The sequence below is a fragment of the Trachurus japonicus genome, chromosome 5, assembly GCF_045865225.1.
Source record: "Trachurus japonicus isolate A0001 chromosome 5, Traja_1.0".
NCBI lineage: Eukaryota > Metazoa > Chordata > Actinopteri > Carangiformes > Carangidae > Trachurus > Trachurus japonicus.
This window is the reverse complement of record NC_140911.1, coordinates 9,979,214-10,007,088: the sequence shown is the minus strand read 5'-3', so window position 1 is coordinate 10,007,088 and position 27,875 is coordinate 9,979,214. Positions and strand designations below refer to the sequence as shown.

Here is a 27,875-nt window from a genome sequence, read left to right as displayed (position 1 = left end):
GGGGCCCCTACAGGTCAACACCAACAGTTCACTGGGTTCCAGGATATCATGACATCAAACTGGACAATCTTGGACATGTAGAATAAGTGCAAATCTGCATGAAACAGCAAATGCATAAAAGGTTTTTTTTTTTATTATTATAATTATTACTGAAATCACCTCCATTTTGGAAGTGGATGCATAAAGATATGAAAAGAGGAAAAAAAAAGTGAGACAAGCATAGTGGGCCCAAACAAAGACACAGCAACAACACAGGACCTTCAACTGAACAGACAGCATTTTGATTGTTTACATAATTTGTTCTTTCATTTCCTATTATTGCTCCCCAGTCAAACAAGAAGAGTTATGAATAACAAAAAAAACAAAAAACAACTTAAACCTACAACGAAGCAAAAAGCAACGACTCCCACCCCCCTCTGAAAAACCTTGAAAATAAAAAGTGACAGGCAATTGCAGTTAGGACCAGTTAACTTCTCATATCAGGAATGTAACCAAAAGGTTTCATTTCTTTCAAACACAATTATTGATTCAGAAAAAAAACAAAAAACAACAGCTCTCTTTTGGTTCATCCGTTAAGTTAAGATGCATTGAGCCCAACCACAGACAAGTATTTCAGTTTTAACTGAGTGAAGGCTATGACCTATGGAATGTCGAGCTTACAAATAAAGTTTTTTTTCTGGGTCCATAACGCTCAAAAAGATGTAAAAGCACTCATGGTTACATTGTATATCTCATCTCGGTGTAAGTGGAGGTTATTCGCATCAAATACATTATCTTGGATAACTTTTATGGGAGCCTCTCTCATCCACAACCATTTACAATACAGATGTTTACAGACAGTATAGAACACCGTTTAGATAGTGAAAACAATTAATAAAAAAAAAAGAAAAAAAGGATTGAATTCTACAGTAGTCCTTGTCCCTGGAGATGTGGATTATGCTTAATATTTAATTGTCCACTGCTTGATGCTGGCGTCATGGGAGGTGGTGACTAGAGTGTTCTCGTCTATCCAGGCCAGGCCACTAACATGGTGCATCCGGTGAGAGTCTGTAGACATGAGGGCAATAAAGATAAATGTCTTTAAAAAAAAAGTGTACAAACATTTGCAGACAAGGTCAGTTCAACACTTAAAGGGATACTTGTTTGTTTGTCGTTGTAAACTGTTGGATGTATGATGTATACACGGAAGAACATCTGCAGCAAATCTTACGCATCTCACACAGCCACTGGGAGCTACTACTACTACAACAACAACAACAAGGCTAAAAACAGAGACTTGGGTCAGTACGGACGAGCAGTATGGAGGTATTTGGCTGTTTCATAGTGTGTGTTTTGAACGATTTAAAAGTGAGCACAATCTGCCGCCATTATATGAAAATCCGTTTCCAGCCGGACCCCCCCCCGGAACTCCAAAAGCGTTTGGATAACTCCAAAAGTTCTCCAAACTCTTCGTTGACATGACAGCGGGTAGAAAATTGGTGAATTATTGATTTTGGGTGAAGTATCCCTTTAACACATGCGAGTTATAATTTCTATTTTTTTAATTTAAATTGAATAAAATTTCTGGGATTTCAGGCTGTGGTTATCATCAGTTTATTAAAGCCTGGCTGTATGCCCCCCTAACAGGTCCGGTTGCAGTATTTATGCGGATTTGTCTGAATTCAAAATATTTGAGCAAGATATTGTGCTTGTTAGGGTTATGAGAGCGCTTAATAGGTTTCTACAGCACTAATGTTCCTCACTTGTAAGCTGCTCTGGATAAAAAGCGCCTACAAAATGACTAAACGTAAATAAACGTGGTGCAGACTTGAAAGTGATGATGACGATATATGCACTGTGCAGTAAATTACTATTTTTGATTTAGGAGGAAGTGGACTGACAACACTGCAGCCCTCCTCAGGTTGCGACAGGTCAAGGCCTTCCTCAGATACCACTTCTATGAGGCTAAAACTGTGTTTTCTGAGGTCACAGGGACCTTGACCTTTGACCATGCACACGTGTATGGATGTACACAGGTAGCTCAAAAACACACGAGTCATATGTCCATCATCAAGTCCAACCCCTGACATACACCAATTACCGTCTGTTCATAGTACTGTCATTGCAGCTAGGTAGTTAAGCATTTGCTGCAGTTTTAAACCTCAGGTGTTAAACGTGAAAACCCCACTATTAAAGCACTACAGACATCAGATCACGTCATCACAGCCACATGCTCCAGATTCACTTGTATGACTTACCTGGGATCTTGAGCCTCTGGTCCGAGTCGCTAAGCGTCCAGACATACACCAACATGTCCATCCCGCCAGTCGCAAAGTGCTCATTGTCAGGTGACCAGGCCAAGGTCACTGGCTTGGCATGGTGTCCATAAAACTCATCTTTGACCTGAGTGAAAAATGAGGGTGAAAGAAGGGAAGAGACATTGACTCAATTTTTAACTCTACATTAAATAATAATCAAAAACATGTAAATAACGCAGACAAATGTTTACCGTGTAGCCGTCTGCCACAATAAAGATTGTGGCCACTTTCCTTTCATCAAGGACAGCCAAGTAAGCTCCGTTGTTAGAGTAGGACATGTCTGTGATCGGCCCTTTAACCTCAAGTGTTTTACCCTCGTCCTTGAGCGTGTTGCCCTGAACGGAGTACAGGCGGACTATCGCATCCTGAGGAGGAAAGAAAAAAGGGAAAAATCTCATATTTAATGTTACCATTAAATATGTGTGATGAGGAGTGTGCTGAACTGCTTCCTGCATTATTATGCAACAAAACATACTAATATTTTCCCCAAAACTCAAAATGCATTTTCTAAGACAGTTTAAAATCTGAGTTTATGTTGGCAAGACAACCTGTGTTGCACTTACTGCTCCTCCAACTGCAGCCATGGTGCCATTGGGGTGAATGGCTCCGACTTCGGCTTCATAGCCAAGATTGTCCAGTGTGAAGATTTTCTTCTTATCCTTCAGCAAAACAACCTAAGAAAAGCCAGAGGACAAATGATCTGAAATATGTTCAAGTATAAATTTAACATGTGATCAGCCAGGTTAAGCCAACACACAGACGTTACCTGTCCGATGCACACGGCCAGCGACAGCCCACCTGATGCAACCGACACACTTTTGGGCTGGAAATCCATCTTCACCACATCAGATGCACTGAAAACCACCAGTTAGATTATTGATGTGATAATTACATTGGACTTATGTATTTGCACAAACAAACACAAACACAAACAAATACAGTAAATGAAAATAGCTACAAAACCTCCTGCATGACACATCCATGCATCATCAACTGTCAAATCAGATCTACTACATTTAATCTCCTCTCTAGCAGAGATCACATCCTCATGATAATGCCCTGGAAATTGATCTCATTGTTAGTGCAACAGCTTAACAAACCCCACCTGTACTCCTTCTTGTCGATGCTGGTGTAGCGCAGCGTGTCATCCATGCTGCATGTCACCAGCTCGTTGGCGTCGTCAGTCACCATCTTGCTCACCTGGTTGCTGTGACCCTTCCCCGAGAAGCAGTCGTTCTCCCCAGTTTCTGAATCCCAGTAATGTGGAGGGGGCGTTAAGGTCAAAATTCATTCTATACATTGATATCTAATCCTTAAACATTTCTTAAAGTACTGTCAAAGTCCATTCCTATAAGCATACATATTCAGTCTACCCATCAATTTCCCAAAAATATGGTTCTTCCCTAAAAGGAATCAGCAATCTCGCATCAGCCGTGTAATGATGATGAAACTGCGAATAGAAAAGGATTAAAATGTTGGACAAGTTATACAGCCTATCCAACGGCCAAATATATCTTGTAGCAGCAGAGAAACTCAGCAAGAGCCACCATAATCATTTGGCAGAGTGAGTACGATGGACTGCCACCATGAAATGAGGAACTCCTACGTCCTTGTTTTCTTTGAGCCATAACAAAACAGAAATATTCTGGACATTTCCATTGAGCCGACTACTGAAATAACAGTCAATACCTGCCGTCTGGTAGGATTCATGGTCAAAATGGAAAAATGTACTGTATGAAAAGGACCCTCATGGGCAAAGAGGTGACATTTACAGTCATAACTGGTGCTACTTAGTCACTTAAAGGATATTGATGTGGCCATCGTGACTCCCGGAGTAGATGTACGATCGTCCCTCGTTTTTGTGGACCGTCAAACACTGGATGGATTTGGTGTGACCCTGTAGTATGAGCAAGTGCACGTTTTCAGACATATGAGGACACATAAAGACCTGCAGGTTTATACATTATTAACAACACCCAACCTCTTTCACTTTGGCAACGAGAGAGCTGGCAGCATGGTAACCTTGGATGCTTATGTGATAACCTGATAGAGTGACTTTTTTTTTTCTCGCCTGACTGCCTTCTATGATGTATCATAAAAAAAACAATGCATTAATTTAAATCTAGTATGGTGGCTGGGTCAGTCCGCGAATGTGCTTAAGTTTTCTGACACTGCAGCTTGGAGAATACTGGTGACAAATGTGTCCATGCAAATCTGAAGCCTCTGGTCTGCCCCCTAGTGACATGTTGCATTATCTCCAGAGGTCTGAGCTCTTTTTATAATCCCACTGAAAAGAGTTCAGACAAAAAAAAAAAAAACTAATGCTGTATGCAAAAGAAGGCAGTCATGGCCACAAACATAATGTTAACAACTTGTGTGTGTAGATACTGAGCACACTGAAATCAGGATATTTGTGCAAAACTTAAGAATGCACAAATATATGCAAATAAAACTTTCAGAATTCAGATGATGTGCAAATTCATTTAAATGTGTTTTTATGGATATGGGCACGAAGCTGAATGCAATACAACTTACTAAACATTTAAAAATCATAGCAAAAGTTACTAATCTATGTATTCATTTGGAGATGCAGACACACACATGCCAGTTCATGTTAGTAACTACTTGGTTGCAAATCTTCATTAGAGACATGTTTTTGTTTTTATATTGTTTTGGCAAATTAAAAGTTTAAAAGCTGCTCTCTTTCCATTCTTGTCAACTACAGCACGAGGCTTCATCAGTATCGAAGAACTCTACCGATAATGCCCAAAACCAGCAGCATCCACCACAGTAAAAGTCTCACCTTGACTGTGCGAATGGGCCGGTCAGGGTTGTTCTTGTCCAGGTAGTTGATGTATCCTGACAGGGAGATGCTGAGGAGGTGGTCTTTCTGCCACAGGCAGCCCAGCTGCTGGTCGGACACGTCGCTGCCCATGTTGAAGGTGGTGACGGCCGTACCTGCACCGACGTCCCAGAGCTTCACCGTCTTGTCCCCGGACGCAGAGATCAGCTGGGAGCTGTCTGGGCTCCAACTGACCTGAGGAACGTAAGGAAGCAGTGAATGAGAAGATAAACTTTCTAATAATAATAAGCTGCAAATTTTGTGCGTAAATATTTAAAGTGTCATACAAATGTTCACTCAGTAGAAACACCGATGCTACATGGAAAACAAATAAATCAAATCAGACAGTTGAGGATAGAAGGAGGCCGTCAGAGCACAATTTCCAATTTGCATATGGAAAGAAGCTTTTTCTGTGCCAAGCCAACTCTTTTGGCTAGCTCTGATGGAAAACTAAACCCATGCAGTTAACATTAAAGTTATAGGGCCAGGGTCTACCAAAGAGGCAAAACAACACAGTGATGATTTGTGGTTTTGCTTTTACAAAAATAAACACACTTACAGCATAGATTCCTCCGTTGTGCGCCTTCTCTCCACCCAGTGAGCAAACACGCTCTCCATTTCCTCCATCATAGACAAAAATCTGTGGAAATGACACACTAATCAAGACGAGTGACAGTATTTGGTTTCATCCCTTCATAATTATCACTTTATGAAGACAATCTGACTTTAGAGACATGTATTTGTTGGTGATCTAATCCTCACCTGGCCATCAGCACCAGCAGTCACAAACCGACTTCCATCTGGAGAGAAACGGACACAGTTGACAAACTGGGTGTGGTCCTGTGGCGGTCACCGGGGAGACAGAGAGGAAGAAAATAATGTAAAATTATTCATAGAGAAAGATTTTGCACATCACAGTTATTTTTTTGGTGCTTTATTTTTTGCAGAGTCCCTGAAACTTTCTGTTATCACAAGACGTAGCAGTCTTAGTCATCCTCATGACGACCACAGTTTCAGTCCTTCCTCATTCCTTGCAATCAGGGCAGAGCAGGACTTCTGTTTATTTATATAAAACGCTCAACCAGAGGAAACCATTTTACGAAAAAAAAATGCACTGCACACTGCAAAAGTAGCAGCAAAGCTCATGTGCACATGTACAGTTCAAGTAAAGAGATACTCTGATGTTATCACTGTATGACTAGACAGAGCAAAATAGCCAAACAAATAGTATTTCTACTATATGCACAGTTTACACGCAAAAGGCTGAATTAAAAAAAAACAGCCGACTGGGCTCTTTAAGTAGAGGACAAAGCTTTGTTATAACATGTTCCTTGAGAGAAGGCCCGGATTTGGGAATGTGGCTCACGCATTCTTCAAGAATTTATGGGGGAAGTGAGTTATGTAATATGGAAACGGACAAACAAGGCAACACTGTCCAAACCCACCAGGGTGTGACAGACATGAGAGGACCAATGGGCATCACAAATAAAAGAGCCGGATGAAAGTCACAGAAACGGGGCCTTAATGCACTGCAGTGTCTGGAGGACAATGTTCAGCCTTCTGCTGGTTCTCCATTAGTGTGAAGAGCAGAGCCTGAAGATGTTTCCTTTAGACTGAGTCGAGTCAAAATCAACTTGGCTCCACCTATTTTGCTTAAACACAAATGACCCTTCCCAAAACAAAAACCAACTCAGATGCCACGGGGCTAAAAAAAAAAAAAAAATCTGCAACTCACGGTTAATGTGAACTTGAACTTGAAGGGAGGCCCCTCGTAGAAGGAGCCACAGGTGTCATCACTGGCGGTGGCGAGGCGGTAAGGGCGTTTCTGCCTTATGTCTACACTGTTGATTAATTTGGCATGGCCAGAAACCTCCCCCACCGAGGAGCCAGAGTCCCACAGGAACACGGCACCAAACCTACGGGACAGGAGATCAACAAGCATCAACAAGAGCTGCTCCAGGTACATGTGGCATCAGAGAGGAATAAAGAAATAGTTAAATGACTTGAACATAAATAAGACATCAACATATTTCCCAAGATTAAAAAAAACAACATATACAACATATTGCAAATAATAGAATAACAATAAATAAATTTCATAACTTAATTGATGATAGTTGGCTCACAAGTTTGGCAAGGAAGTGACATGCTAGAAAGCACCAAAGGAGCCACTCTGTCATGTTACAAATGAAAATACCTAAAGCAAACAATGGACTAGTGCCCGGTGCAAATTAATCAGCGAGACTGAGACTGAGTCACTGTGGTCAGGGTTTAATGAGGACGACTGCTTTCAGTTCTTAGAGATGAATAAACACGCTCTCCGTGATTTAAGAAACCCCTGATACTCACTTCTCTCTTCCGTCTCCGACTACTGCAATCCTCTTGCTGTCCTCCGTCCATGCAATGTCCTTGATCTTCCCCGAAATAGGGGTGTACTCGTACTTGAGCAGGTGCTCCTTCTGGGTAGTGTCCCAGATACGGATTTTTCCAGATGCATCTAAAAAGGATTTAAATAAAAATTGTTCCATTATTGTATTAACACAACTGTGGCGACTACATGAATATGGCGCATGTTTGGTGACACGAGTTCATTCACGTCAGGGCTGGTTTACCTCCAGATGCAATGTAGAATCCGCTAGGTGCATACTTGGCAACAGTGACTTGATGGGCATGTTCGGTGTAAATGTCTGCAATGGCCGGGTTCTGTAAAACACAGGAAATTGTAACACATGTTATGTAGTGGAAAAGTTGCATATGACATAGCTCATAACTAAAGACATCTATTTACTAGTCTATCTTGCCATTATACTGAACAGATGACATTATGTTCTGCACAAGACACCAGTTAAGTTTGGAATAAGATGTGTACATTTTGTGTGCATCAAGAATACACCTTACACAGATGCTAAAACAAGACCCAGGTAAGTAAGAAAAGAACAGAGCATTTTTTGAATAAAACTTTGAAAAACAAGATAATTACTTCAATGTTCCTGATAACGACACACTTCCCATTAGTATACAGGAAGTTGTTGCCTTTGGGATCGCCGCCAATCACTTTCGCGACTCCCCTCTCCATCTGTGGGAGGCTGGCGAATACATGTTCTGAAAGAGTGGACAAGATAACAGGTGTTGACCGACAGACAGACAGACAGGCGACAAATAATGCAAGACATTCACACAAGTTAATACAACCCAAATGAACACACACTGAAGGAAAAAAGTACATCAGCCTGAACTATTTAAAGAGGAAGTGCTTGCAGAAACAGCTTACCTCACTAGATATCTAAATATGGCAACATGAGAGTATAGCACTTGAAAACCTGTCACTTCTTCCAGCCTGAGCGAAGATCTCGTACTATAAGCTGCATACAGACACAGTTAACTCGTATTATTCGGTTCTTCATTAGTCATTCTGAGGACTTGGAGGTGCTGAGCCTGGTCTCTGATTTTATCGCTGACAGATCAATCTGGTGCAGAGCTGTCACAGTGGTGTCCATGAGTAGTTCAGTTCTCCATAGGAACCAGGTTTGTCCATTACACAACCACCTGAATATCATCAATATACATAATATGGTCTTTAAGCTTGTGCATTATTCTTTTATCTTATTAAACTAAAAAGGGGAGGAAAAAAAAAAAGATGTGGATGCATTATATTATTTTGTCTTCCTACTAAATAAAACTGTCCAACATTTTAATGAGAGGTTGTGGCAAGTTTTATTGTATTTTTAGGCTCTTACCTAGATAGCAAGTGTAAACCAATCTTTGTATCTTTGTATAATAACATGAACTCACCAACAACAACAAAAAAGGCCCATATCTTCTCTTTAACATACAATACAAGACACACAGTTAAAATCCTACTGCTTTCAATGCAACTGTCACGGGGTTTGGTGCATTTACTGTGCTTCCGCGTTGGAGCAAGCACAAAAAAAAATCACAGGTTTCATATTTAGAGCGCCAGCTGTTCTCTCCATTAGCTTTTACACTGGAAACGTTTTCATTTTGGAGCTTCCTTTTACTCAGCAGCTTCTCTCTCACGGTGCCGTGTCTCCTGCTGCTACTTCCCCATGCAGCAGCAGCGGTTCCTGACTGTCTGGACGTGTCATAACAAAGCGATGTGAGCAGCAACTATTTCCTCTGACTGACGTTAGCTCAACCCGGCTAACGCACCGCCACTGTCTGTCACACACTTTGCGTGTCATCTTCATTAATAAAAACACATGCTTACGAGACCATACATCGTGGATAAATGTACTATCACCATTTCCACTGCAGGATGGATTCTGCTTTTCATTTTTTTGGGAGGGGGCTAGGTGAAGTGAAGTGTCAAAAATCGTGCAGCTATCTCTGTATGGGCGAGGCTATAGCTAGCTACGAGCTACCTGAATGACTAGCCTCAATCTGTCGCCCTCAAAAAAAAAAAAAACATACAAAACTAGGGCGTCGTTGCTTTTCACTTCCGCTATTACAAGTACGAAGGAGGCAGACTTACTCAGCTCATACGGCATCTTGTCCCGCTGGTGTCTTGCTTGACGTCGCTCTTTCCAAAATGAATGAAAAAGTGGAGACAGTGAAGTGAAGCTCACCCCGGCTGTGTGCGTGTGTGTGTGTGTGTGTGTGTGCACTCCCCGATCACACAAACACGGAAGCAAGTGCAGCCCTCGCGCAGCCTGGCTTTGCCCATATATAGTCAACTCAGTACTACGCTGCGGCTGTCAGCCACTAGCAATGCACTGCTGCTCATGGGCTGTTGTCCCCCCCTCTGAATATTATATTTAGTGTGAATGCCCTCACTTTTATTCTTTAAATCTTTCTTAATATCAGTAGTATGTCTGGAGATTATGAGATGTATACAGTTTTTTTTATATATATATATAGATTTAAAAGAAAAGGCCTGAGCATTTTTTTTTTGCTCTTATTCTTTGCCATTGAAAATCAGTGGGGACAATGTTTTATTCAGCTTTTGATATTTTCTGCTATTAAAAAAAAAAAAAGTCTAGTTAAGTTTTGTGCATTTCAGATTATTTTTAGGATTTTATAATAAGTATTGAAGTGGAGGACATCCTCACTAGAATATGAGAAGCTCTGAAACCTGTCTCACCGGGAACAAGTTTCATTCTTCACACGTTGTTTTTCCCCACAGCAATGGACAAACTTGAAGTTTAGAAAATCTACCTAAGCTTAGTGTAAATGCTCTCACTATTATTCTTTTAATATTAGTAGTATTTATGGAGATTGTGAGATGTTTACAGGGTTTTGGCCTTTTCTTTATATATATAAAAGAGAAGGCCTGAGTGTTTTCTGCTATTTTTTTGCCATGAGAAATCAATGGGGACAATGTTCAGTTCAGCTTTAAATATTTTCTGCCTTTATTGCATGGTAGCCTATGTTTAAGGCAGGCATGCCCAAACTTTTCCCCGAAGGACCGGTGTGGCTGCAGGTTTTTGTTCCAGCCAAGCAGCAGCACACCAGATTTGACTGATTTAATCAACTGATCTCAGTCTTCAGAGAGCTGAACTGTGCAAATAGAGAAACTGTGAGCTCTTTGTTAGTTAGTAAAACCAGCAGCCACATGGCCCTTTGAGGAATAGTAACTTTGGACATGCCTGGTTTAGGGCTAAAGTGGAGGACATCCTCGCTAGAAAATGAGAAACTTGTCTCAATTGACACAAATGTCATGTTGTTTTTCCCACAGCAGTGGACAAAAACTTTACATAGGCCTATAGTCAAGCTGACGGACTTTCAGAATCTGACTTTAGAGCCTCTGGGTGATCATCTTCACTCTCCATCAAAATTTAAAGGTAAAGGTAAAGGTACTTTATTTGTCACATATACAGCCACCTACAGTGAAACTCTTTCTCTGCATTTAACCCATCCCTGAGGAGCAGTGGGCAGCCACGGTGCGGCGCCCGGGGACCAACTCCAGATTATGAGCCAGTGCCTTTGGTCAGGGGCGCTGACTGGAGGATTAACCTAGCCGACATGTTTTTAGTGTTTTAGAATTAAAAGAAACAGTGACTCTTTTTTTTTGTAATTGCCACCCTTTCCAGAAACACCTATGTGTTACTAACATTAGTAATGCTCTGGTAGAAGGTGTTTTTTTTCCACAGCCTTTAGCACCAATATTAATAATGAATGAAAGGACCTGAAGGAAGTTGAACTTCCAAATATGGTTTGGGCTGGTTCATGGATTTATGGTTTTAGGGTTATGATTTCATTTCTATACTGATATGGATCAAAGAGTCTGAAATAAAGTTAGTTGAAAATTAACTATTGGCATTGGGTGTGGTTGTAGGAGGCATGGTTTGTAGCATCAGCAAGGCAGCCACTGAACCTTTTCTTTTTCCAATCGTCTACAAAAAACCAATGCAACACATCTCACACCAATGCAAATTAGATAAGGCAAGGCAAGGCAATTTTAGTTGTATAGCCTTTATCGCATCATAACAGCAACCGCTGCCCTTAGACCCTCACATCCACTGAGGAAAAACTCCCAGGAAAACCCTTTTAACAGGGAAAAAATGGAGAAACCTCAGGGTGAGCATTAGCTATGTGGCTTTAATGTTATGACAATCTAAGAGGGAATCAGGAGAGTCTTGTACACAGAGGATGGACTGCATGTGAAGCCTAATTCGGGCATTGTGAAAAATATGCAACTTTGGCTGCCAAAGCGCGAATAACCAAATGATGAACACATATTAGAGGTTTGACCTCTGACTTATTAGTTCAGTTTCATGATGGTGATTTTAATATCTGATGTCATCCTCTGAGTCAGTAGAGAGGATCACCTGCCTAGAATAGGATTGGAAATCCCCTGACCTATTTAGGATGGACACATTTCAGAGGGTCGCTGCTGCGGCAACAGCAAATATAGCTTATTTTACAGCACATACTGAAGTTTAAAGAGAATATTATAAACAACAGGGAACATAATGAGGGGGACCTGAGAGTGAGTGGTAAAATGTGCATCCTCAGCTGTTCACATAAAGATGGGCACAGATGAACTGCTAGACATTTTGGGCCCCCTCTGAGCTCAACTAAACAACAGCTTTGACACGATCAATAACCATAATCCCTTGTATGTTCCAGGGGCCCCTGTCTATAGCTCTGGGGTCTTTTTGGTGAGATAATGCAAACGTCCATCAGTGTCTCTCCTCTGACAACAGAGTGTACATGTCATTGGGAGGTGGAACAGATCATTAGGGGCCCTGTTGTCTGTTCTCTGTACTTCAGGTATTCTTGAGGAAAGAACTGGTCCTTAGGTGTCTGGTGTTTATGGCTTTAAAAATATCTTTATTTTTATGAAACAGTCTGACTTGCATTAGACTTTTAGTGGCTGTTTGTCCTCAAACAAAACAAACTTGAATTCAAATAAATAATAATAATAAAGCCATTAATCAACCATGGTTTGTGCAGGTAAAATAATTAAATGTCCAAACAATGCCATTGCCTCTTATTCATTATTTATTTTCCAAACAAGCAGGCAAACAAAGAAACAAATAAATAACCAATCCTATGGGTCTGTGCATGAACATATTTATAGGAAAGAAAGAGTATCTGAAGAATTTAAATAAGAGAAGTGTTCAAAAGTGTTTTTTGTAAATGACTAATCGTCAACCAAAAAATAATCGTTAGATTAGTCAAAAAATTAATTGTTAGACTAATTGACTAATCGAAAAAATAGTCGATAGATTAATCGGGAGAAAAATAATCGTTTGGGACAGCCCTAGCGTCTGTTTTTAACTTTATAGTAATTATATCTTTGATATCAATGATGTAAATCTCTATCTCTATGTTTTACTGTAGCTCTATTCTCTTTTATTGTCTGTGTTGTGTGTCTGTTGTTGTGTTAGCCTATGTCTTGCTATGGACCCGGAGTCCGAAATAAAGATATAGCCTATATAATAGGACCAAAAGAGAAAGGTATCAACAAAAAGGTATCAACAAATAAGTAGATAATAGAAAAATCAACAAATAAACTTATAAATAGCTTCTACTAGTTCAAACAGCTTTGTGAGCCTGAGCTGCTCCGTCCAGCTGGCGGCGCTGCTGCTCCACCGCCTTTCAGCTCCACGGGAGAAGAAGAGGAAGCTGCGTTGGTTGCTGCATGTCTGTGACGATGGCGGCCGCCTTGAGAGGAAGCCTGGTAACATTGGTCAAGGTGAGTGTACAGAAGATGTTTGTCGGCTTATTTTGTGAACCCGTCTGTAAGGAAAAGAGCGGCTGCGGGTCAAAGTTGTACCTTTTTAGTTGCCCTTGGAAACCGTGTAATTATAAAAGTGACACGGAGAGAAACGAGTCGCTGTCTCGTTGCTAACCGTTGCTACATTGACACATCTCCTCTTTACTCCTGTCATCCTCGGATTTGTTAAAGCGACTGGAGTGCCTCTTTGGCTCCATTAACTTCTTATCAGTCGATTTAGTTGTAAACAAACCTCGGCTGATGTCCGTTGTCCATAGATACCGATCAAATGAGCCAAGCTCGTTAGCTAAAGCTGTCTTTGAGGAAGCTAACGTGGCTAGCTGGCTAAATCCTGTCATGGTAACCTCCGTGTCCTCAGTGAAACATCAGTCACTGTTAGACTCACACAACAGCAATAGCTACACAAAGAGCTGACAACCCTGGGAAAACAAAAACAGACTAGATAAATAAAAGTCTGACCTGCCTTTTCAGATATTGGGCTTATGATTTTGATTATTATATACAGTGAAATGTCAGTTTGAATCAACAGGTGTAAAGATAAAATCTTCCATGCAGTTTGTTTACCTCGACCTGTAGGTGTCATCATGGCTTCTTCACATGTCAGCTTGACAGATGACTCTTTTATTTATTCCCTCTGACCCCTTTAGTTTTAGTGTATAATGATAAAACTCACCCACAATGAGACTAGCAGTGCACAATACAATCAAAACATCATGACAATGTATTCATGATATCTCTAGTAGATCAATCAAGTCAACTAGACTTTTAGTTTTTGTCTTGGAGACGTTTCGCCCCTTATTATCCAAGTGGCTTTATCAGTTTGTGGAGACTAGACTGGCTAGTCCGAAAAAATGGTGACTCAGGTATGTAAACTGAGTTTTTCTCCAATTTTTCAGAATAGCCAGTCTGAAAAACCAAAACTTAATTGCCTGGAGATGCCTTTGACCTAGACAAATGAGAATTTGCACAGATATATTCATGATTGTACTGTATTGGCGCCTACAGTGACATAGATAGATAATTTATTGGAAGTCAGTTTATCTATATAATAAAGTAAGTAATGACCAGACAAGGATTTCAGGCTTTGGCTAATCCAGCAAATTTAACTAGATACCTGGCACAGGTAGAAAAACTATTTGATAATCCACTATTGCCATTGAAATACTGTTTTCATATAATATTTGTCAGCAATTTCACTCATAATGTCCCAATACAATCATGAGAGAATGAAAGAAAAACAAGACATCCATGCTACCCAGAATTATTCTAGTAACACCCAATTATTCCCTTTATCAATGAATCTGCCAACTATTTTTCAAGTAACTGATTTAATTATTTTTTTTCCATGAAATGTTAGAAAACTACCATTGCCATTTCACAGAACTAAGTGTGTCATACTAATCTGTCTGATCTGTCCAAGATGCCCAAATGATATATACGATGAAAATACGATGTGTAAATATATTGGTTATGAGCATATCAGGAAAATTACAGAAAAACAGCAGCTGCTCACACCTAAGAAGAAAGAGAAACAAGCTGATGTTGAAAAGGATGACAAATAAGTGAATAGCTGGATAAGTAGGTGCTGAATAATTTTATGTTGAGCAATTAATTACTCATTACTCAATTTTTTTTTCTCTTGAAATCCAAGATGGTTTAATCTCTCAGATCCTCTAGAGCTGAATAAAGAAACTTTGAATCTGTTCACACGGCTTTGTTTTAAGAGGCAATAAAACAAAAAGAAAACCATTTTACCTAACAATATTGTTACAATAGTAGTAGCATAATACTACAATTTGAAACAGTGACTCAGGTGGTGGACACATGTGTTTTGCCTCAGGTTATACCCATATTATCCTAAACTTAGCCCCCACTCATAATAGTGAGTGACTGTCTTCTTTCTGTCCGTCAGGGCCTGAGCAGCCCCCGGTGGCAGCAGTTGGCATCTCGGCCACTGAGTTTATCAGCTGGTCTCCGTGGTCCAGAAGCCCCGCCGGCGGGTGCAGATGTCACCTTCAAGGTTACAATGGTACCGGGAGATGGAGTGGGACCTGAGCTGATGACTGCTGTCAAGGATGTCTTTAAGGTAAACTTTGAGTGGGATCTTAAAAAAATAGCCGACAAGAATGACATATAAACTTCAAGATGCTGTGACTTTTTTGTATTTTCTGACTTTCTTTCTTCGTTTTTCCAGGCAGCAGACGTCCCAGTGGAGTTTGAGGAGTTCCACCTGAGTGAGGTACAGAACATGGCCAGTGAGGAAAAACTGGATCAAGTGTTGACTTCTATGAAGACCAACAGAGTGGCCATAAAAGGTACTGTATTGTTCCTTTTTACTTATTTTCTGACATTCTCTTATAGTTCATCTTGGTTTCATACCGACACTGAAATAAAACTCAGTGTATTAGCTGTCAAGGACAATCACATCTAACATTTATATTTATGGCATGTGTTGTTATCCAGGAAAGATCCACACACCCATGGAGTACAAAGGGGAGCTGGCTTCATATGAGATGAGACTGAGGTAAAACAAAGACATCAGCTCTGCATTTGTTTGTGTAAATTTAGTCGTTTTATTTTTATTTTTTTACAATAACTCTGTCTCCTTTTCTATCCTCTAGGCGCAAACTGGACCTGTTTGCTAATGTGGTTCATGTAAACAGCCTGCCGGGCTACAGCACCCGCCACAACAACCTGGACCTAGTCATCATCCGCGAGCAGACTGAGGGGGAGTACAGCTCGCTGGAGCACGAGGTAAACAACAACTCCTCCTACTCGTTGCAGGCACAGGATGAACTGTGGTTTGAAAACCCACATGAAAAAAAATCTTACTATACTTTGAAGAGAGAGATTTCCCATGAACATACAGACTGCGTTTACATGGACTTCAGTATCCCATTTTTGTGTTTGAGTATGTAAACACCATTTCCCGATTTCAGAAATCAGGATAAGCCCTTAATCCCGATTTTGAGAAACCCGATTTTGCTGCCTGGAGTACTCTGCCAATTGACGTAACTGTTACCATAGATGCGTTAAAACTAACAAAATGGAGGTGACAACAACAAGAGCATATTTCTGGAGCTTTTTTTAAATTTCTGCCTTTCTGTAATGAAAGAGCCCAATATAACGGGATGTTTAGATGGAAGGGAACATAGAAATGCTGACCTATTCAAGTCTGTCGCTAATAAATTACAGATTTCAGATTTGCCCTGCTTTCTGTTGTAAACAATAAACATTAAATGAGCATGCACACATAAGACTCAGTAATCAGAAACCAGGATACTGGTATTTGTCATGTATATGGGGATACTGAATAACCAGGTTTCTCTAAACTCATGTAAACACCATATCCCGAATTTTGACCAAAATAACCATCAAAACCAGGATACTGAAGTCCATGTAAACGCAGTCAAAGAGAGATATGGAACTTTGGTTAGGGAAACAATGGCGTTTTGTAGCTTTATTCCAATTGGTTGCTTTATAGTTGTGCTCTGATTGGTTGGCAGGGTTGTTCTGATTAGTTGTAGCCTTAGTCTGATTATGTTGTTGATTTCAAACCTTATTCTTATTCATTTGTTGGTCCGTAGTTGTATTCTTAATACTTGGTTCTCATTGGTTAATACATATTGCTACATTAGCGGGGCAACTAACTGATCAAATGCACTTTACTGTAGGGTGTAATGTTTTCATTCTCTTGCTCTTACATCTGCTGTAAAAGTGGCTGTATTAACATTTACAATCTCTTTTTTTCCCTGCTCTTCAGAGTGTGACAGGTGTGATCGAATGTTTAAAGATCATCACCAGAGAGAAGTCTCGGCGCATTGCCAAGTTCGCCTTCGATTATGCCACCAAGAAGGGGCGAAACAAGGTCACCGCCGTCCACAAAGCCAACATCATGTAAGGAAATAGAACCCCACCCCCCTTTTTTTTTTGTCTAATTATTTTTTAATCATTTTACTTACCGGTATGTTAATAATTTAGACTGTGGTAAATGGCGTCATGATTTGCATTACATTAGCAGCACTTGTCCTCATTACCCCCCCTTGTCTTCTTACAGGAAATTAGGTGATGGCTTGTTTCTGCAGAGCTGTGCTGAGGTGGCGCAACTGTATCCCAAAATCAAATATGAGAACATAATCATTGATAACTGTTGCATGCAGGTACATACACACTCACTCTTAATTCCCCTGACTTTATTGATTCTTAATTGATAAATAATTTGGTGTTATATGTATGGTTTTTTTATACACCTTACAAATTTGTATTTAGTTATCAAGCTGTGATTAATTAACAAACAGTATGAAGCACTACACTGTAATCTATTATTGTAAATAATCATACTTTGACTTGGTAGGCTTGAGTTTTACTTTCCACTCGATATTCAAAGTCGTCATCATCATCATCATCTGTGTCTCGTTGTTGCAGCTGGTCCAGAACCCATACCAGTTCGACGTGCTGGTGATGCCGAACCTTTACGGTAACATCATCGATAACCTGGCAGCAGGGCTGGTCGGAGGAGCTGGAGTTGTTCCTGGGGAAAGCTACAGCGCAGAGTATGCTGTGTTTGAGACTGTGAGTTTCCATAAAGTTTTTTTTCTTGCACTTCATAAACATATGTTTCAGAGATAAAGCCGTCATTATCTCATCTTCTTCTTTTCGTCTATTACGCTTATATTTTACTGTTTAGTCAGATGAGGAAACTATAATGGGGCATAATCTGTGATATAAAGGACATAATGTACTGATATGTTGTTAGTCTTGAATGACTATTGATTGCTCAGCTCTGTTCTGGTGCTGTCAGTCTGTTGTCATCCTTCATATCCTGTGTCTTTCCTCTTTCAGGGGGCACGTCACCCCTTTGCTCAAGCTGTTGGAAGGAATATCGCCAACCCCACGGCCATGTTGCTGAGTGCTGCTAACATGCTCAGGCACCTCAAGTGAGTCAACCAAATACTGTAGGCCTTGTAGTAACAAGTAAACCACATACTACACCATAACCATGTGTCCTCTGTCCTGCTCTAATGCTTTTCTCTCAGGTTTTCTAAATCAGCCTCAAGTGCCTCCTTGTCTGACTCTGAACTGAAAACATGTGCACAAGACGGCTCTGGTCACCTGTTCATTGTCTTTGTATTGTGTTGCAGCCTTGAATATCACTCCCAAATGGTGTCAGATGCTGTCAAGAGGGTCATCAAACAGGGCAAGGTAAGTGTGTGAGTGTGTGTGTGATTGTGTTGTACTTTTTCTACCCTCCATGACATAAACATATCAGACACAGCACTAACAATATTAACACCTAAAGGAATTATTTTTATTACTCCTGCAAATGCAAGTAGAGCAAGGGTTGGGTGATATGACCAAAAAATAATATTCTTAGGCTATATTGCAATACATAATATATTTCTTGACATTGTGAATTCTCCCCCAAACCACTTAAATATTGTATTGTATTTAAATGTTGCACATAATCCCAGCAGTATGGTGATTTGGGATTTAGTTTTTAACCAATTCGTCTGCCTCGATCTTCAATGACTGAACACCTAGAAATATTTATTTATTATTATTGGTGCTTCAGGTGTGTCATTCTCTCTAGTTCCCTCTGCTTCAGATACTAAAACACACACATGCACCCTGTAGGGTTTTCTGGGTGGGTGACAGAGGGACCACCACAGAGAGAAATCAATGTTCTGCTTCGGGGGCTTAAAATAATTATATGACTATCTTTACTCAGTATTTTGCAATATAGTCATTTACTACGTCCCACGTGGAACAAGCTGTGATTCATTGAGTATAATGGTTAGAACGCCCAGCCTCTAAGTAGAGCAAAGTAACAAGTGCTAATTTTGCCGAATGAGGATATGTGAAGCCAGTGGGACTGGTTAAACCCCATATCCTGTCAACACCCGTCATCAAAATGAACCTTCTGCTCTGTGCTTTTGTGGGTCAGTAATTGCAGCCTCACATAAACGGTGTCATTGGGGCTGGTGGCTGACTTGAGAAAATAACCCTCTGCTAAATGTTAATGAGAGTTTCAACATGCTGCCCTGAACAGCTAACCACAGAGCTCTGTCATGTAAATATGTCAAATAGCTGTAATGATACTAACCCATTAAGTGTTATTTTCCTTGTTGACCCACATATGCCTACATCTAATAACATGTAAACTACATTTGAGTGTGTTAGAGAGCCTTTAGTATTCGTACTTACTAATGCGTCTTAACTCTTCGTGCGTTTCTCTTCCGTCCATCTTTAATCCATCATGAATTAAACGCATTTGTTCCCAGGACATGTTTTTTTTCTTGTTTTTTCTGCCTTTTGCACCTGATCCCTGTTGACACTAACACACACTGACATGAGCACCAGCATGAAGTGGGTCAGCCTTCGTCCCTCAGATGTCTGCATGGCCAATTCAGATCTAAACATCAACTATCCAGCAATAGCAGCTTTAGAGATGAATATATTTTAGTTTTTCATTTTTATAACTCCTCTACAAAGCTGTGTTTGCAGTTGGGATAACACTGACATTGTTGTGTGAATGTGAGATACGTTTTGTTTTTTTAAGGAATTTTTATCATTTGAAAGGAGATTTATCCTGCACGTTGTCTGAAGTGCCCTTCCTCTCCCTCTTCCCTCTATCCTTTAATTCCCTCCACTCCTTGTACCCCAATATCCCGTGTGTGTGTGTATCTGTGTGCGTGTCCCAGGTAAAGACACGAGACCTTGGCGGGTACTCCACCACTAGCGACTTTGTGCGTACCGTTGTGGAAAACCTGCGTCACCGACCTGTTTAGATGTTCCATCACACTCCTCACAGACATTTCCCTAAATCTGGACATGAACTGGACTCATGTTCAGACTCATCTCCCCCTCACTCACTGACAGTCTGTGCTGAACAGTTTTGACAAATACCATCAGTTGAATCATAATGTTTATACTCAGTTTTCCTGATGTTACCTTGGGGGTGGTACTTTACTAAAAATGTGCAGCTCATGAGTCTTGATGCTCGGTCGCTCCTCTGCATGGACATCCCTCCCATCACATCTGTTTCATCTGCTTGTGGTTGTTGCTTAATTTTCTAAATGTTTTAGACATTGCCCATATTGACTACCTCTCTGTTGTCACATTTTTGGGAAATTAATATAAAACAACCACTGTGTTAATTTACTTGTACCTCACAATTCAACTGACTGCATATTCTTCTTCATCTGATTTCTACATTACTCAGAACTCAGTATATATTAGGGTACGACTGCTACATCATGACCCACTAAAAATGTAACATTTCATAATTTCAGTAAAACTGTTTCTGACATTGTTACTGTACAGCAACAGGAGATTTTTGTTAATGTAAACTTCATGTTTCTTACTGTGATAGTTATAATACATGGATTATTTTAACATAAATAATTATGCCAAAACAAAAGCCAAGAAAGCCAAATGTATTTCAACTCAAGATATTTATTATATATTCAGGTATTACTCCAGTGGTCATGAAATCATTTTCAAACCAAGTTTTTGTAAATCTAGTGCCACACACAGCTGAATTATGAAATGACATACAATAGATGAACTGTTAAGAGATTTTGTCATGTGACAAGACATGAGTAGATGGGTAAAGTCCTTTTTTTCAGTTGTAACATTGTGTTTTAAGACTAATATCAACAATTTAATATTGGTCATTGTTCGTTCCACTGATGGTGCAAGAAATTAAATCCCTGCTGTGTCTCATCATCACTACATCTGTCATGTGTTTTTAAAGTCAGTTGTTGTTGTTAACTACATATAATCCTCTCTTTAAAGCTGCTTTATGGAGAATGTTTACCACCACACGGTGTCAACAGTGTCATGTCTAATCTTGTTGATCAGATTTTGTTTGTTTGGAGGGGTATTTTATGCATATTAAAGCTGGTCAGGAGTGTGTAATGTTCTGTCTTCTCTTTATGACTGTGGTTGAATACTAATTTACAGGACTAGACGTGTGTTTTAAAACAGCATTGTGCTCATTGTTAATGATTCCAAATGTTTCTGAACGGACGAGTGCGTGAGCGAAATGACACAAAGCTGATGCTCTCTGAAAGAGCATGTATCACTCGCCACACTTTGTGCTTTCTGTGAGTGCAGTTTCTAAAGGCTCTCTAACACACTGGCCATGATACTGTATGTGGACATGTGTTGCAGCAGCTGTGCACATAGTAACACACTGTCCTTATGTTTGCAACAGGTGCGCACTGGAGACCTGGGGGGCTACGCATCAAGTGACGAGTTCACCCGGGCTGTCATTGCTAACCTGGCAGTCTAAAGCGTTGTATTTGCAAATCTGTCAGCTGCTGCGATGCACCCGCGCTTTTTAATTTACCTCGTGTTAAACTGATCTCTTCAACGATTGTACACATGCAGTACAATATATTCCAACAACGGTGTACGCACAATTTTTCCATTGTAAACATAGATGAAAATGCAGAGCTATATTATCCAAAAACTCTGGTTTTCAGTTAAGCTTACTCATTAAATTTGACATTTAATGAAGAAAAAAGAAAAGGTTAAAGATCCAAAGTCTTATAATCAGCACAAAAGATGTTTTCATGCTGTTACACATTTTGTTTTCTGACAGGTTCCTGTAATTCCTACTGGATGGTTTTATTTCTGGACAGTAATCTCTGTCACAACATGATGTACGCACACTTTCATATTATTTATTAACCACCAGGTTTTTAGCTTAATTGCTTACTCATTTAACAGGAGATATGAATAATAAAGAATTAATGAGATACGACATCTTGAGTGGAAAATCCTTGCGTGAATGTTAATAGAAGAGTGTTGCAGTATTTAGTCTTATTAAATGTTTATCAGGGCTGCATGGTGGCTCAGTCAGCATGCATCATGTCACAGCATGAGCAACTTACCTACAACCCAGAGCCATCCCTCTGTCCGAACATGTGTAACATGAAGGATCCAAGAAAAATATTAATACTGTGGTGCTTTTGTGCATGATGCTGCAGGTCCCCAAGCCCGTGTAAAGAATGAGTGGGTAACAAGAAACTGAAGAAATACACAATGTTTGCAGGAGACCTTTCCTCTAGTAGGCTACAAAAGGTTTTGGGCTGCATCTAATTTTTCCTCTACATTTTCTTATACATTTACTAATATTTAAGCATAACGGCAGTTTAACCAGCAAACAGAAGACGGAGAAAAGCAGAAAACATTGATGTGATTGAAAAATGTGATTAGTCGGTTATTAGAACTAGATGTAAGAAGTTTATTTTCTGTGGCTCAGATAATCATAGTTTTTATTTCAAATGTACATAATAGGATTCTGCCCCCTTATCACTTTTTAAAAAGGACAAAATGGGATTTAAACTATTATTTTCATTCTCATTTTTGCACCTCTTACTGAAGTTATTTTTTTATTCAAGTCCTTTTTCTAAAGTCAAGGTCTACAATCATTTCCTCGCACTAATGGACCGTAAACCTAAAAACAAATTTCATTCAGTAGTAGAAGTACTCAGATCATTTAGATAAAACTAAATGTTTCACAATATTGAGTCACACCTGCACAAGTAAAGGCCCTGTAATCATAATTTCCTAAATTAAAGTTACCCGTTATGCAGTTTAGACACTGTAATAGCTGCTATTAAGTCATTGTGCCATTATTAATGATGCATTGACATGTAAGTGGTGCATGTACTGTACATTTCCTTGCTTGAGCTGCCTGGATCTAAATTTAGCAGCAGTGATTTAAAGTTAATAATGTATGTATCTTAACCTGAAGGGTTGGGGTTAAATGGGAATATTAATGTACTGTATAGTCACTATTGTTCTATTTAAGGAAGCTTATAGGACTTTTCACATTGAGGGCTCACTCATGAAAATGTTTTACTTATCATTTGTTGAGTCTATACTTACATTCACTATGATCTGTTGGTTTGGCAATCAGCCTGGTTAATAAAAACAGGCTTGGAGGTGATGTTAATCAGTGCTGAAAGATCATTGGTGTAAACCTAAATGATCTTAGCCAGGTCTATCAGGTCAGGTGCATTCAGAGGGCTAAGGCCATTCTGGCAGACCCTCAGCATCCTCTTTATAAACAGTTAAGGCTTATGCCATCAGAAAGGAGGTTGGCCTTCTCTAGAAGGCTAAGGTCCAACAGATATCTGAGATCATTTGTTCCATCAACTGTTAAATATCTCAACCAGCTGTAGTTGTATATTATCTTAAACTATTGTATTTTTATATTGATACTATTTTTTATTTTTTACTTTTCTTTAGTGTTTTTATGTGTTTGATTGTGACAACGGCTGCTGTCAATCCAATTGCCCCTCAGGCACAATAAAGATTTCAATTCAATTCAATTCAACACTATCTCAAAACTGTGTGACAGCACAAGTGAAAGTGAATTGGGGGCACTTTAATGGACCCTTTGGAGGTTCCCGGGCCTCAGCATTAAAGCAACACTATGTAGGATTAGTGGTACTGGTACTCTGGTTGAGAAAAGCAACTGTCTGCTACCTGGAGAAGCACAATAGCCTACGATTTTCGACCACTTAATGAGTTTAGAAACATTATTTTACAGAGGAAATATGTAGGCTAAGTCTGGTCACTTTTCCACTGTTTTGCTAACCCTCCTTCTGGCCATGTGCATTTGTTTACAATGAAGCCTCCCAGAAAGCAACCAGTAGCCTACAGCAGTAGATAGGCTAATGTTATAGGCCTTTATCATATATGATGTTACGTGTTTAATCTGTCATAAACAAGAGATAACGGTTACGGGGCGCGTTTGTGTCGCGGTGCTGCAGAGAGGAGAGCTGGAAAGTTAATCTTTCAAAGTTGGAGGAAGCTTCCGTTCTCCCTTTTAACAAGTTAAGCCATTTATTAAACCATCACAATTACTCCAAAGCTGTTGAATTAAAGTACAAATTGTAGTAGGCCTATAGTTAAGATACAAATCCTGCATAGTTCCTCTTTAAGGTAAGAAAAAAGAAAAAAACTACATAGTGTTGCTTTATGCAGCTGTGACCGGTGTTTAGCACTCGTCTCGGCCGGCAGGTGTCGCTGCGGGCTTTGCAGACACAGAGTGGAGAAGAGACGGGGCCTGGCCTGGGAATTTGCTGCTCGCTTCCCATTCTTCCTATGCAGACAGACACACAACATGGCGGACTAGAATAGTCGGCCGACGCGCCCGGATACAGCGGATAAACCGTGGGATTTAATCTCCAGGAAGGCCGAGAAAGTGGCCCAGGCTGCGAAGGGACGGCGGCACATTAGGGACGAAGTGAGGAGTGTGTCTTTTCTTTTTCTTTTTTTTTTCAAGAGAGAGCGAGAGAGATAGAGAGGGGGTCCCTTTTCCTTATGCCTTTTTGGATTTCACAAGATAAAAACTGACTGCGAAGTGTTGACTGTGTGTCCCGGATCGTGCTTCCCTCCTCTGCTCTGCTATCACCCAGTTTCCCCACGCCACCACCACCACCACCCCGCCGCGGCGCTCACACTCTCGGTTCCTGGGGTGTGGAGACTGGGGGCCGGGGTTGGAAAACGTGGAAGCAAACGAGAGGATACATTCCTGCTGGGCTTTGATTTTTTTTTTTTCTTTTTTTTACCTCCTCCTCTTCTTCGTTCCTGTTGGGTTTTTTCTTTTTTTTTCTTCCTCCTCGGGTGCTACAGGAGTTGTGGTGAGTTTTTCGTGTTTTTGTTGCGTTGAGTCACACTTGTTACAATGTCGTTGTAGCTATAGCAAGCAGCATGTTTCCTCTTCGCGCTGTAACATTGTGTCATCCACAAACACTTTTGTCCCCCTCCACCCCCTCTCCTCTCCAGCCCCCCAGGCTCACGGGCTCCATTACATTACATTACACTAACCCCCCCCCCCCTACACACACACACACACACACACACACACACACACACACACACTGTCCTCCAGGGTTTGTGTGCAGCGGGGCTGGATTCAGCTGCTGTAACCCTCCTTGTGTTGCTTGAACATTTCAGAAGTAGCTCGGAGGCAGGGAGGGATTTTTCTTTTTTTCTTTTTTTTTTTTGGGAGAAGGGGGCTCTCTAGAAAAAAGAAGAAAAAAAAAACCAGGGGGCTTTCAGATGAGTGCTACAACATTACAAAAAAAAAAGGTTGTAACTGGGCTTGTTGTGCCAACACAGATGCTGTTGCGCTGGCAGGAGGGGGATGAACAAAGACAGGGGGGTCCGTGTCTGCGCTGGAAAGTACACTTTATTGATCAACGCTTTGTTATTACACGTTCAGGGTGGGAGGGAGGGAGGGAGGGGGGGAGCTGGCTGCTGCTGCTGCTGCTGCTGCTGCTGCTGTTGGGTGGGTGGGTGGGTGGGTGGAGGAGCAGTGGGGGCTTCATGCGACCCACAACAGGAATTAGGTCGCCCTAACATTAACACGTATGGTCTGTCAAATCACAGCGGCTGCTTTGTGTTTCTTCCTCTGCTCTCTGACATCCAGTCTCATGAGTTTGCCCCCCCCCCACCCCCCTCTTCACAACCTCTCCCAAAGTTTTTCTCTCTCTCTCTCTCTCTGTCTTTTTTTTTTAATGATTAATATCCTCCTCTCTTTCTCTGGTTGGGTGTAACCGAGCATACCATTTTAATCTTCGAGGGTGTTCATCCTAGCTATTCCTCTGCTTTCTCTTGTTACATTTCACAGCTCATCATAACATGGTTTACCTTTTTTTTTTTGTAATGGCTTGTTTATGGGGAGAAATAGTGGGAATTCAACTACAGAAACACATGAACGACACTTTTTTTTACCCAAAACATCGACTGCTTCAGGCTGAAGTTGTGTCAAACATTGAACAGCCAGAGCAGAAAGAAAGAAAGAAGCATCATGCATTGCACACTGAGGAGGCATGGCTGAGCCCGGCTTGTCGGTATCAGTAGTAACTTCCTGCTATGTCTGCCTGGAGCTTGACTCATCACGTTTGGGCTGATTCATTGAACTCCAGTGCATCCATCATACATGCTTCTTCACTCTCAGTGCCTTTCCACTTCAGAGGTCGTCATGTCACGTCAGGACCACTGAAGTGCAAAAAAAACTCAAAGCTGCAACTTCGCAGTGTACCAACAGGCCGACCTTGACCTTTCTGTCTGTCAGGCCTGGACACGTCCACCTCTGTTCCCTAAGAGCCGTCCAGCCCCCCCCCCCTCTCTCTCTCATAAAACTGCAGAAGGCGACACAACACAGAGAGGCAGAGAGCTGTTATCATCCCTGCTCGCTCCTGTCTGTCCATATCTTCTCCTACCTATTTTAAGGAAAAGTAGTTATTTCCGTCTTTGGGATCCTGAAAGGGTTTTTAGCAGAAGTGCTCGAGTTATCCTCACACCACACTTTTCATGATTGGCCTAGTTTCTAAAAATAAGAATAAAGTACATCTTGGAGTGGAGTGAAGTTTCGATGGGTGTGGGTCTTTTTTTTTTTTTTAATTAACTCCATGTTGTGAAATTTCACAATTTCAGGGTGCTGACATAATATTATGAGTCGGCTGTTTTGGGTGGGGTGTGGCGGGAGGTGTATTTTTGTTTCCACCTGTTCCACCGTGTTTTACTTGTGCCAGAGCTCTGTAATTCAGCCCCTTGACAGGATAAACACAGCTACATTTAGAGGATTATGAAGCATTATGGAGCCTGATTGCAGCTACACGTGACATGTCATTCGGCCCTAATGACATTTCATTTTGCAATACAGGAAATGATGAACCAATAGTGATGAGTCACAAATCAAATACCTTTGCCCGAAGGGGAAGACTTCCCTGGGAATCATCCACTTGTGTCCTGCTGCTGGCCGTCGGTGGATGAGGAGTAGTAATTACATAATCCTTTCAGATTACTGAGTAAATCTTTGTTTTACATCCTCTTGATGTGGGATGATTGATGTTTTCAGGTTTGCCACCACGACCTTGATGAATATGGATAAAAGTTTATTTCTTCTCAGTGGACTTCAAAGACAAGGTGTGAGTTTGAACTCGAGGAGGCGTTTTTAGATGTGTGAGTGGTTTCTTTTAATCTTTTAATGTAAACTTACATGTGATCCAGGTCAAAGTCTGGGTCCTACCTCCTTATTCCTTCATTAGAGTCTTTTATTTGAACAGGGCACCCACTTTAATTTATGGGGTAATGGTGTTGGTGTTATGAATAGAGGACAGGCTTTGGCAGAAGTATTACCCTCAGCTGTACCTGTAATACCACAACTAGAAGTATAAATCTATTGATTGTTATACAGTATGTGTTGGAAATGGAGATGGTTATATTAATGTAGTCACCATTCACTTGTTTCGTGTTCTTAAAAGACACATTTTTTTCCTTTTTGTTAACGGAGAAGCAGAAATTATGAGCAAAAACACCGCAGTCAATCACGATGTGTTGTGTTTTTTCCACCAGTTTTTCCTTCTACAGAAAAACTTTGATGTGCTCTTTTAAACAATGCCTTTCAGAGTTGAGGTCAAACTCAGTTCGGATTCAAAACCAGTTGAGAGCTGTATTTCTAAATATTTATATTTGCCCTTGGCATCGGCCTTCGAGTCGGCAA

At 40.6% G+C, this 27,875-nt stretch overlaps 3 protein-coding genes across 5 annotated transcripts in view; 2 read left to right on the top strand and 1 right to left on the bottom strand.

Moving 5' to 3' along the window:
• Window positions 1–543: 543 nt before the first annotated feature.
• wdr1 (WD repeat domain 1) lies at window positions 544–9,795 on the bottom strand. Its single transcript, XM_085776093.1, has 15 exons — window positions 9,632–9,795; window positions 8,120–8,241; window positions 7,752–7,842; window positions 7,489–7,636; window positions 6,875–7,055; window positions 5,902–5,979; window positions 5,699–5,779; window positions 5,101–5,334; window positions 4,102–4,194; window positions 3,403–3,554; window positions 3,064–3,151; window positions 2,861–2,971; window positions 2,489–2,662; window positions 2,238–2,382; window positions 544–1,047 (listed from the first exon to the last, which is right to left on the bottom strand). The coding sequence occupies exons 1-15, from the start codon at window positions 9,645–9,647 to the stop codon at window positions 941–943; spliced, it is 1,821 nt and encodes a 606-aa protein (XP_085632219.1). The 5' UTR covers window positions 9,648–9,795; the 3' UTR covers window positions 544–940.
• A 3,443-nt stretch (window positions 9,796–13,238) lies between these two features.
• idh3b (isocitrate dehydrogenase (NAD(+)) 3 non-catalytic subunit beta) lies at window positions 13,239–22,112 on the top strand. 3 transcript variants are annotated; one of them, XM_085776091.1, is made up of 11 exons: window positions 13,239–13,300; window positions 15,255–15,428; window positions 15,537–15,657; window positions 15,806–15,866; window positions 15,964–16,096; window positions 17,106–17,239; window positions 17,400–17,502; window positions 17,768–17,914; window positions 18,185–18,279; window positions 18,484–18,544; window positions 21,561–22,112. In XM_085776091.1, exons 1-11 carry the CDS (start codon window positions 13,247–13,249, stop codon window positions 21,636–21,638), a joined length of 1,161 nt encoding a protein of 386 aa, XP_085632217.1. In that variant the 5' UTR covers window positions 13,239–13,246; the 3' UTR covers window positions 21,639–22,112. The 3 variants fall into 3 exon arrangements, with proteins under 3 accessions (XP_085632217.1, XP_085632218.1, XP_085632216.1); XM_085776092.1 differs by lacking the exon at window positions 21,561–22,112 and adding an exon at window positions 20,044–20,352; XM_085776090.1 differs by lacking the exon at window positions 21,561–22,112 and adding an exon at window positions 20,050–20,350 and having other exon boundaries at window positions 18,484–18,550.
• Window positions 22,113–24,478: 2,366 nt separating this feature from the next.
• The window catches only part of ptpra (protein tyrosine phosphatase receptor type A), a 30,827-nt gene continuing 27,430 nt past the window's right edge, over window positions 24,479–27,875 (top strand). Inside the window, exon 1 of the mRNA XM_085776096.1 lies at window positions 24,479–25,005. The gene's annotated coding sequence lies outside the window, so the exon portion shown is untranslated. The remainder of the gene's footprint in view (window positions 25,006–27,875) is intronic.